The 12,312-nt window shown below is 37.5% G+C and overlaps 1 protein-coding gene across 1 annotated transcript in view; it reads left to right on the top strand.

Annotated features, from left to right (window-relative positions):
- The window catches only part of BARD1 (BRCA1 associated RING domain 1), a 100,336-nt gene that overhangs the window by 15,284 nt on the left and 72,740 nt on the right, over positions 1 to 12,312 (top strand). The window contains 1 exon segment of the mRNA XM_019632932.1: positions 4,145 to 4,293. Within this exon segment, the coding sequence (XP_019488477.1) occupies positions 4,145 to 4,293 (149 nt within the window).

The raw sequence follows: 12,312 nt of genomic DNA, 5'->3' as shown, positions 1-12,312 counted from the left end.
GATGCCACACTTCTGTCCTGCCTTCTGGTGGAGTGTCTGGCTTCTGGCAATCGTTGGCATTCCTTGGCTTGTAGCTGCATCACTCTGGTCTTAGCCTTCATGTTCACGTGGCTTTCTCCCTTGCAGGCATGTTTGTCTCTCTGTCCAAGTTTCCCCTTTTTATAAGAATACCAGTTACATGGGATTAGGACTCACCCTGATGATCTCATCTTAACTTGATTATCTGCAAAGACCCTATTTTCAAATAAGATCCCATTCACCAATACGAGGGGTTAAGACTTCAACATCTGTTCAGGAAACACAATTCAAGCCATGAAAGTGATTGTGAAATTATACCAATGTTATGGGAACGCCCTGGCTTATAGGTTAGTATATTAGATTTTTTTTTTTTTAGATTTTTATTGGGGAATTGGGGGGATTGGAACAGTACTGGGGAATTGGGGGAAGGGGAACAGACAAGTTGCTGTCGTTTTGTTCTTCAGTCTAGTTGTGGAGGACATTGCTTCACTGGCCCAAGCTGGCACCATCATTACACTCTTCCCGGGCAAGGCAGATCAGTCGCTGGCTTCTGGACGGCCGCTCACTGTGGCTGCTGGCCGCTCACGCTGGCTGCTGGCTACACATGGTAGCTTATGGCAACCCACTGCCACAGGGGCTGCAGCCTACGCTGTCGCCGGCGACTCACAGCAGCCCAGCTCCAGGTTGAGCTGTTGTTCAGCATCTTAGCTGTAGAGGGCAGTGTCACTGGCCCTCATATGTGGGATCTGACCTGGGGCCCTCTGGCATCCCAAGCCAGCTCTTAACCATCGCGCCACTCGGCCGGCCCAGTATATTAGATTTTTATTTCATCCTATTTGTTATTCAGGAGAAGTCAATTTAAGGACTGAATATCTTAGTTTAATTGTCTGTGAGACAGGGTTAATACAGCCTCCTATGAATCAATCTTTTAATTATTTCAAATTGTGACTGTGAAAGTATTTGGCATGAGCAAACTGCAATATGAAATGTAAGCACGTGAAAATAATTGACTATGACTTCAGTGGGCTGGGGATATGGGAGGCAGCTATGTTTGGGGTCCTGATTTTGTTTTCTAGAAACATATATCTGTTACATGGGGCCTCCTTGGCAGGAGGATGAGGTAGGAAATCATACCTGTTGCCTACCTGATATCTGCATTCGAGTGATGAAAAGGGATTTCAGACGTTCAGGGCAGATCTGTTGCGTATCATCCCCTTCAGCCTGTTCCCGCCTCCTTGACCTTCACAGCAATAAGTGGTACCACGAACTGCATTTGCTCAGCAGAAACCACAAGTCATACCTCATCTCCCTTTTTCTTCCTTTTCCCACATCATTAACTTCTGTCAGTCCCACCTCAAAATGTGCCCTGAATCTTGACTTTTTCCACTTTTCTCTGTATTTTCTATTGTTATATTTTGGTCCAAGCTACCATCATATTATCTCTCCTTAGATTATTGAAATAAGTTCATAACTGGTCCCTTCCTCATTTTCTACATTCTTGTCAATGATTTTTTTTAATTTTTTATAAAATTTTTTTTTTTATTGGTGAACAGCTATGATCATTGGTTACACATTGCTTTCATGCTACAATGGCATAGTTGACTCTTTTTTAGGGAGGGTGCAGCTCAGTGGCCCATGCGGGGATGGAACCGGCAACCTTGGTGTTATCAGCACCGCGCTCTAACCAACTGAGCTAACCGGTCACCTCCTTGTCAGTGATCTTTTAAAAATGTAAATGACATCCATATTACTACCCTCCTTAAAATCCTTCAGTGACTTCCTGTACAGTTAGAATGAAACCCAGACTCTGCCCCAGCGTCTACAAGACCCCGTACAGGGCCTCGTTTCAGCCTGCCCCTCGGACTGCACTTCCCTCTGGCTCACACGGTTCCAACCACCTTCTCCTTTTAGTACACGAAACTTCCCAAACTCACTCTTGCATCAAAACTTTTGCACCTGTTATTCCTTTCATCTGGAATGTATTGCTGCTGGATTTTTTGAGGCTCACTTTTCATCAGTTATATTTCATCTTAAATGACACCTCCAAAAGGCCTCCCGTAATCTCCTTATGAAATGGTACCCATTCCCTGTTGCCACTCTGTAGCAAGCGGACTTAATTTGTTTCAGCTGATGCACCTACTGTGTCTACTAGATTAGTGACAAAGCTGCTGGAGCATAACAAACTCCATGAAATTATACGTAAAGCATGTGTGCGCATGTGTGAGTGTGCGCATGTGTGAGTGTGTGTATTTGCCATATAAAAGACATTTTAAAAATGCTAATTCACTTAAGAACAACAATAAACCTGTTACATACTAACACAAAAACATTTTTTAAGGATAAATAACTATTTTACAAACCGAAGAAAAAATAGGAATGGTACTGTTTTACATTATTGCAAATCTCTTTATTGTCTTGCTGAATACTAGATGATCATATCTGCTTATGTATTCAGTGTGTTGTGATCTATTGTTTTGATTGATGTATGTGAAGAAAACCTGGTCTTACATATGTATCTTTAGTTGGAGAAAGGAGTATTTTAGGTAATGATGGATATTCTCTTTTGATACTACATCACTACTTGGCAAGTGATAGTTTTCTGAATTTGTTACAGTGTGGAATCTAAAACTGTGTCAGTGAGCTTTTTGTACTTCATTACATTAAATTTCACTGATTAAATCTTGTAGTTTGAATGGATCTTTTTACCCAGCATGATTTTATGACATCATGCATTATATATTTGGGAAATATTGGCTTACTGAGTTATGCAGATTTATTGAGAAATGACATTTCCCCAGAATTCTGGATTAATGTATACAAAATAATTTGAGAACAGTTATACTTGTAAGACAGACATAGAATATATAAAATAGCCTGATGTGGATACTAGTGTGGTGCTGGTTAAGTGTCTTAACTACCTGGATTTCAATTTCTTTGCCTGAAAATGAGATAGTGGTTTTTAATGAGTGGATTTTGACTATATTTCACTAGTGTTCCTCAAATAGTTAAGTATTGCACAACAATTGATTTAAATCCCCTAAGGAATCAGTTTGCCTATTTTATATGTTGGGGTTCCTAGCTACAAGCAAACAAACTCGAAGAAGTTCCTTTCTTTGCTAAAGAAAATTTACGTGTATTGGATGTGGTGATCTAGAAGGTCTCTTCCAGCTCCAGTGTGGTTTATGGATTCAGTTTACCACATTCACTGAGTTACTTAGATTCAGGGATCATGCTAGGACCTGAGATACAAAGATTAGAAATGCCACAGGTCCTTTCTGAAGGGAGCTCATATAATCAGAACCCTGTGTGGCTACAAATGAGTGGGTCACATGGAAATGAACGTAGTGTTCCGGCAGATGTGGCTTTTATGACTGTTACATTCCCCAGTCCTGCTCGAGTCCATCGGGTGAGACAAGGAAGGAGTGGGCTTATAGGTTTCTAGATCGGAATTCATAGATAGGCCTCAGGGGAGATTCTGAACCTCCATTTTTTTACAAGATTTTATCAGATTTGTAAAGGCTTTTGTAACCCCCAAAGTTAGGAAAACTCTTCTATGAGACTATAAATCCTGGACAGATAACCCAAGGTAATTTAATTGAATTTACAGGTTATAAAAGTTCCTGAAAGAGCTAAATATCTTTTCGCAAAATTGCTTTAAAGCCGTAGACTCTTGTTCAAACACAAAACAAAAAATATCTTTCCCAGTCTCGCTGTGGTAATTTAAGTATTTCCATGAAGCGTAGCGTTAAGGGTTAGAATAGGAAAGGTAGAGGTGCATGGCTGCTATGCAGTAGGTACTAATATGTTTGTTTATGTCTCCCTCTGCACTTTTGCCTTTTAGAAGCTATATTATTTATTTTCAGAGAAAAATTATACAGATTCATGTCTAAGTAAAGTCCCTTCGATGTAAATTACCTAAGCAACTTTAGACTTGGATTTTGTGTGCATGTGTATCACACACTTTCAAAAACAATTTTAACAAATATTTTATAATTGCCAATTACTTAGTAGAACAAGCTTTTCTTCATTTATTACATTTCTGTTCAAATTATGTTTGTTTATTTTATGGAATTCAGATTTTACTGAATGCGTTGATAATTATATGTATATTTTAATTCTTTTGAAGTAACTGTGTGAGTGACTGCGTAGGAACTGAATGTCCAGTGTGTTATACCCCAGCCTGGATACAAGATGTGAAGATAAATAGACAACTAGACAACATGATCCAGCTCTGTAGTAACCTTCGAAATTTGCTACATGAGAATGAGCTTTCAGGTGAGAAATATCACTGTCTCTCTTAGTTAAATAACTGATGAATTCATATTGATCACATAAAGTATGTAAAAGATCTAGCAAGAATTCTGAAGAGCGTATTTCAGATTTTAAGATTTATAGTGTTTAGAATCACTGTGAGTGACAAATTCCCTTGAGATAATTAAGTGTGACTCCCTTTTTTTGTAGATGAGAAACCAAGGTCCAAAGAGGTGAAATGACCTTGCCTGAATTAACACATGTAGTTAGTACCAAAAGCAGGAGAAATACAGCCCGTCTCTTCTGACTGTCAGTCCAGGGACTTATTCACCACCTTTACTGCCTGCTTTTGAAGTTGTGATAATTAATTTCTGTATAATATACATGGAATAGTGATTTTGTCCTCAACATTAGTGATTTTGTCCTTAATCTCACTTAAAGTAGTTTTATAAGATAGACTACAACCTTCTTCCATGAATCACTTTTCTAGGCTGAATTAATTAGATGAACACATTTTGAAAGAGCAAAAATCTAATATTCATTTTTTTCTATTTAAATGGGGTTAATGTTTTTCAAATTGTTCTTAGACTCTGTGTATTAACTATGTATCTTCCTGTTGTGCTTTCTGCTGAGAACTAATTAGCTGTGGAAAGAAAGTGTTTTGAATCTTCATAATTAGTTACTGGAATTGTCTTTTTATTGACCAGATCACGTCGTTTTAACCTGTATTTCTTTATAGGAGAACCTTTTCTTGACTGGCAGGATGCCGTGGTGATTGATAATACTCATATAAAATGGTTGGATTTCTGCTTTTAAACCTTTTGATCTTAGTTTTCCAAAACCATGTGTCACTGTCAGCTATTAAAGGTGAAGTGATTGGACAAAATAAAGAAACAGGGTAAAAGCTTAGTCTTATTGACCAGGTGCATATTTTTAAGAAAAAAATTTTAAATCACAGTTACCTATGAAAAGTTGTCTTCATCTAGTTATTTGATTATAATATTAGACTCCATTCTTTTATGATAAAATGTACTGTAGTGATAAAATTTTACTTTCAGATGCAGTTACGCAATACACATTTTAAAAAGTACTCACCTTTTTGAAAAATGTAATATTGTGTGGTAAATCTCTTTAGAACACAATGAGGAAAAATTTTGTGATTAGTTCATCTATTATTTTCATTGTTATTCAGACATTGCTGATAGTGTTTATTTTCTAATTCAAAAAATGAGTGCACGATCTGGCTCCTCCCACGGATACCATTGGCTAAAGCAGGAGTTCTTAAGAGTCCATGCATCTTTGGCAGTGTTGGGGGTGGAGGGGGGATTAGGAGCCTCGAATTAAATGTATAAGATGAAAAATGTTCATATCTGTGTGAAAGTGGCTTTCGTCAGAATCTTCAAGGTGTGTGGTCTATTGGGAATATTGGCCATGCACTGAAATTTGGGGTGGTCCTCTGAGATTTGTGTCTGTCATGTTTTGATTTGATTCTTCTCCAGTTGCTGTGTAGTAATATATTAGCTTGCTAGGGCTCCTGTAACAGTACATACCACAAACTGAGTGGCTCAAATAACAGAAATTTATTGTCTCATGGTTCTGGAGGCTACAAGTCCTAAATCAAGGTGTTGGTAAGGTTGGTTCCTTCAGAGTCTGTGAGGGAAGGTTGTGTTCCAGGCCTCTCTCCTTGGCTTGTAGACGGGGTCTTCATGTTCACATGGTGTTCTTACTGTAGGCATATTTGTGTCAGAGTTCCCCTTTTTATCAAGATACCAGGCATATTGCATTGGAGTCCTGTCCTCATTTTTACGAATTACACTGTAATGATGCTATTTCCAAATAAGGTCATATCCAGAGATACTGGTTGCCGGACTTCAATATATGAATTTTAGGAGGGAAGCAGTTTAACCCATAACAAGCAATGTGAAATTTTTAATGGTGATAAAAGGGGAACAGAGTAACCCTTGCTGCACTGTCAACTGTGGTAGACCGGGATACCAGGTAGGTATGATGGGATGCAAAGAATAAGATAGATGACTTCTCAGGAAATTTTACTGTGGTTAGTGATGTATTTGAATCATCAGCATGGTTTTCATATTTTGTGAAATATATGACTGTTGAAATGCCTTACTATTTCATCATTAAAAAAGATATTTAGGGAAATTATTGCATTTAGAACAAGTTTTTGTATGGGACCTAAGGCCTTTTAGAATGCTGTCTTTTTTTATCTACCGTATTTGCCGGCGTATAAGACGATTTTTTGGCCCTGAAAAATATGCCTCCAAGTGGGGGGTCGTCTTATACGCCAGGTACACTTCAGATAGACTGCCCATAGTGCTTGCCCCGTGCCATAGTGGCCTCCCGATGCCCGCCCACTTCATTCCACATACCGTTCAGGCATCAGCAGCGCTGCTGGGTGTATGCTCGGCTGTTATGCGATTTTGCTGTTATGTGATTTTACCACACTCGCAAAATCGCACACAGCCGACCATATAACAAACTCTGTATTTTCAGTGGAAATGTTAGGGGGTCGTCTTATACGCCCAGTCGTCTTATACGCCGGCAAATACGGTAAGAGTAGAGCTGGAGTTTGCGGAATTATGGTGATTAATTTTCTGAAGGCCATTTTGTGTTTGTTTTTCTTATTATAATGAGTAATAATTACGTTAGTCCTTATCAGACTTTAGTAGTTCTGGCTTTAACATTGCTTGTTTTAAGATGAATTGAAATTTCACAGCTTGGATAACATATAGTCAGAATTTTAGGAGCTCAAGGTCTTGTTAATCCCTTTATTCTGCAGATGAGGAAATTGAGGACCTTGGTTAAGCTGGGCAGCCATAGTGTAAGTTTCTTGCCTTTTGTTTTTTCATTTAGCACATGGCTTTTTTAGACGTAAGATTTTCATTATGTTTATTGAATTGAGTTGGAGAAAAACGGTCAGTGCTAAGACTTAATTCATATCCCAGAGATTAAACTTAATTAAAACAATTAAAATAAAGAAATTCTTAGGTTGGTTTCAACATTCATTGTATAATAGCAACATCCTTCTTTGCTGCTTTTATAGAAGATGATAAATATAAATTCTATCTGAAATACAAATTCTGCAATATAAATTTCTATCAAGATCTGTAATTTCCATGGTGTGGAACTTGTTTTACTTATAATAAGTTTCATTGTCATCACCTTTTCCTCCCGATGTCCACTAAAACAAACTAGCCTTGAAGAACATTTGAATTTTTTTAGAGTATTTCCCTGTATTTCTTTGTAGTTTATCTATTTAATTATTTTATGCAGTATTTTTATGGTAGTTTATCTAACAGATACTTCTAAAGCTAACGTGGTATAATGTGAGTGAGGTGAGTAGGTGGAGGGAACTGATGGCTGGGACAAATAACGGCTGATCCTCTTTAGAAGGAGGAAATTGGAAAATGATCTCATTATGAAATAAGGATATAAGATTATGTGATTCCTAAAGTCTAACTCCAGAATCATACAGTTAAATAGTCAGGTGTTGAAGATGATGAATTAAGTCCAGTGGTTGGACATCTCCCACATTTTCTCTATTTTTTAAAAATCTGTAGTGCACAATTTATCTTTCAAATGAACCTGTTACTTGCATTTACTATAAAATATATAATTACTGTAATTAAGGTGGGCAATTAGGAAGAACTTGTAAAGTCGTGGACATAGTATAAGGTATATACTGGAGATAAAGAAGCCTGATTTATAGTAATACTTTCTAAATTGAGTTTCTAAATACTTGAACAGATTTTTCTTGGTTCAGTGTACTTTAAAGAGAAGAGATTGTCATAAATTTTTCTGACAGCCATGTCTGGATAATTTTGCCTTATTCTTTATAACATAATCTGCTTTTTACTAATGGAGTTACATTTAAAAGTTTTTATTTTCTCTTGTCCCCCATGATGTTAAATCATACCTCGCAGGTGGTGGTCAAGTTCTGTGAAACACATGTTGGTGTTGGTGACATTAAAAAAGTGCTTTGATTATGCTTTCATAAGATCACAGTTCCTTGTTTTCTGGTTTCAGGAGAGAGTCTGGTTTTTCTGTGGTGAATTATATAGTGTTCCATATATGCTATGATTTTTTTAATAATAGATGAAGATGAGCGTTTGAATAGCTGTGTTGCTGTTGGTTTTTTTCAGATAGAACTGAATAGTTCTTAACTTACAAAATAATCATTCTTTAGTGAAGGCGTTAATGTTGCACAGATGGTAGCAAAGTATTTTCCTTTGATTTTTAATAAGGGACTAGTTTGTCAAAGGGATTTTTTGACTTCTGTTGTGAAACCTATAATACAGGATGATTTGAAAGGCACACAATGTACATCATTATAACCCTTTGATGTAGATTAATGATAGCTAAATCACATTTTCTAATTGCCTCCTTTTTCTACAGTTTATTATTAAATTTTAAGAAAAAACTTGGCTAAGCAGCTCCTTGGCTTCTTGTGCATCACTGTTCCTGGATAGTTTGTGGTGTATTCAGAAGTATTTAAATTCAGAGAATAGAATTCTTTTAAGTGTCATCATTAAGAAATTTACTATGTGGAGGAAGGACCAGTATTTTGCTTCATGAAATTAATATAATTTATCATGTGTAGGAGCATTCACCCATAAAAAACTGTTGTAGCTCTACGTTAATAGTATGATTTATGTTCCAGAAGTGGTGGTGGCTTTGCTTTTTATATTCTTAACTTACTGGGTTGTTGGAAAAGTCATGACACATGTTTGCGACAGATGGCACTGCTTCATTTTTGGATGTACTAGAGTGATGCACATCTATGTGATTGCTATGTCATTTGACAGCTGACAGTTCTAGCTTCGTTCTAAAAAAAATTGAGCAATTTGGTTGAGTTTTAGAGATTTTACAACAAGTTGAAGATGGATGACAAAACTGCGTTTTTGCCATATTTTACTGTTTTACTTCCATAAAGGGAAGAATGCGCATCAAGCTTGTGAAAAGTTGCATAAAGTTTATGGTGACAATGCTCTACAGGAACGTCAGTGCCAACAATGGTTCACGGAACTCTGTGCTGGTGATTTTGATCTCAACAACGCTCCTCAGTCAGGGAGGCCCACTGAGGTTGATGACGACAAAATAAAGGCATTGGTTGAGACAAACCCACGTTACATGACACAAAAGATTGCAGAAACATTGAACATCCATCATTCAAGTGTTCACGACCACCGGAAGAAGCCGGGATACATAAGCAAGCTCGATATTTGGGTTCCACGTGAACTCAAAGAAGTTCATTTGACGGCGCTTATAAACATCTGCAGTATGCTCATTAAATGAGAGGAAAACAATCCTTTTTTGAAGCGACTGATAACTGGTGATGAGAAGTGGATTTTTTACAACAATGTGGTGTGCTAACGGTCTTGGTCCCGACTTGATGATTTGCCTCAAAAGACATCAAAAATAGACATTCATCAGAGGAAGGTTATGCTCTCAGTGTGGTGGGATTTTAAAGGTGATATGTTTTTCAAGCTCCTACCAACAAACCAAACAATCAATTTGAATGTGTACTGTCAGCAATTGGACAGTTTGAATGAATCCATCATCCAGAAACATCCATTGCTTGTTAATAGTAAAGGAGTTGTGTTCCATCGCTACAACGCGAGACCACACACAAGTTTGATCACCCGTCAAAAATTACTGGAGCTTGGATGGGATGTGTGGCCACACCCACCATTCTCGCCTGACCTTGCGCCGTCAGATTTTCACTTGTTTCTCTCTCTTCAAAACTCCTTGCGGTGGTATAACGTTCAATTCAGATGAGGCTGTAAATCAGCACCTTGTTCAGTTTTTCACAAATAAATAAAGGCCCTTCTATGAACAAAGAATTATGAAGCTCACTGAAAGATGGCAAAAGGTTATTGAACAAAATGGGCAATATATCATTGATTGATGTTTGTTCTATGTATAAATAAATTACCTTTGAAAAACATAGACAAAATACGTCATGACTTTTCCAACAACCCAATAGGTATGCTGCGTAAAATCCGGAGCTTCCAATCACGTTTGTTGTTGCGGTGCTTGCTTAGGACAAGGTATACAAAATATTCTTTAGTGAATTTAATTTTACTGGTCAATTAGTAAAATTATTACGTACATATAAATTACATGAATATGTGCTTTCTTCGTTTACTGCTTTATAAGTTAAGAAGTATGTACATTTGAGTGTGAAATTTGCTTTTTTTTTTTTTTAGATTTAGATTTTTTTAATCAACTTGATTTTCCTTTAAACGCCTAATTCCACTTTTTGTAAGTTTTATAAGCATTGAGGACTTCAGGATTTGACTTGTTTTTAGTTGAAAATGTCATCAACTATGTTTAAAATAAATTTTAAAAATCAAATACAAGTTTCTACAGACTACCAAAGGATTAATCTTTAGCCTTTGTAATCCGGAGTCTTTCTTAAAAAGTAATCCTGGTAACATTTCATTTTGACCTTTCCTCTAGACTTGAGATTATATCAGAAATGACTTGGATTTGAAACCTACTTACCACTGCAGGGGAAAGACCTTATTGAATTGAGACATAAAGTCTCTGTGTGAATGGACAGCTCATTCTGTTTGTTTTGATTTCCAAGATCCTGTCCTAGTACTTTGTGGGCCACGTGACATTCATCTAGGACATAAGAAGGGTGTCAGAGATTCACCCCTTATTCAGATACACGCTCCTGCTTGCAGCTGGGTTTATCAGTTTACTGTCAAGTGTAGTATTTCCATTGCCACTAGCGGGGAGGGATAGCTTCTTTGGACAGGAGTGGAGTTTTGACTGAATTCCTTTGCTTAGGCAGGGATCATGTCTCTGAAATTTCTACTGAGATAAATACTAATTATTTGTTTCTCAAAATCCACTATTTTTCATTTTTTCTTACCTGTTTAAAGTGCTGTCTTTTACTTGGGCAGATCTGTGTATAATAATTTACCTGAATTGTTACATTGTCTGCTTGGAGATAGTACCAGCTCTCACAGGTTAAGAGCTTCGCCCACCGCACCCCCCTTTAGATGCCAATCTCAAGTCCAGGTTGTGATTCTGACAGGTTGGCTCTGCATTGGAGGTTCCCATGACCTTCTCAAGTTTGAGTAATTTGAGTGGCTCACAGAACTCAGGAAAACATTTTACTTACTAGATTACTGGTTCATTATAAAAGGATATAATTTAGGAACAGGAGATGGAAGCGATGCATAGGGCATGGTATGTGGGGAGGGGCCTGGAGCTTCCATGCTCTCTGTGGGCGTCCCGCTCTCCCAGCAGCTGCCTGTGTTCACCAGCTCAGACACTCTCTGAGCTCTGTTTGTTCTTTGGGGTTTCGGCAGAGGCTTCAATATGTAGGCACACTTGATTAAGTCATTGGCCATTGGTGACTGATTCAACCTCTAACAGCACTCCCCTCTGGGAGGTCAGGGGGTGGGTCTGAAAGTTCTAACCCTCTAATCACAGTTGCTTCCTCTGGCAACCAACTCATCCTTTGGGGCTCTCCCAAAGTTACTGAATTAACATAGACTCAGGTATGGTTGAAAGAGGCTTGTGATGAACAACAAAAGGCCAGCCATTTCACCTTTATTACTCTGGAGCTATTTCAGGAACTGGGAACACAAATATAACAAAGGATGCCCTTATGGTTCTCATAGGGGAAATTACAAAGGTTTTAGTAGCTATGTGCCAGGAACAGTGGACAAAAACCAAATATATATTTCTTATAAATCACAGTATCACGTATAGTCTGTACTTAATGAAAAGTTTAATGTTGACTTAGTGAAAACAGATACGAGTTCAAATGCCATCTCTATCAGCAATTAGATATATAACCTTACACAACTTTTGTTTTCTATTTGTTTAATTTTCATAAATTTAAGAGAACATTTTTGCAGCCGATGAAGCAGTATAAAAGTGTGTGGAGTAAAACGTGAAAGTCTCCCTCTACCCTTTTCCCTCAACCAAAAAGCTCAAGATCCCTATGGTTTTCAGAAGTATTGTTTTCATTGTTTAACCTTTCCACCTTTCTTTTATGAATTT

This window comes from Hipposideros armiger, unplaced genomic scaffold (genome assembly GCF_001890085.2).
Source record: "Hipposideros armiger isolate ML-2016 unplaced genomic scaffold, ASM189008v1 scaffold_1198, whole genome shotgun sequence".
In the NCBI taxonomy this organism is placed as follows: domain Eukaryota; kingdom Metazoa; phylum Chordata; class Mammalia; order Chiroptera; family Hipposideridae; genus Hipposideros; species Hipposideros armiger.
Note: the sequence above shows the minus strand (reverse complement) of the source record. Positions and strands in the feature narration are given on the sequence as shown.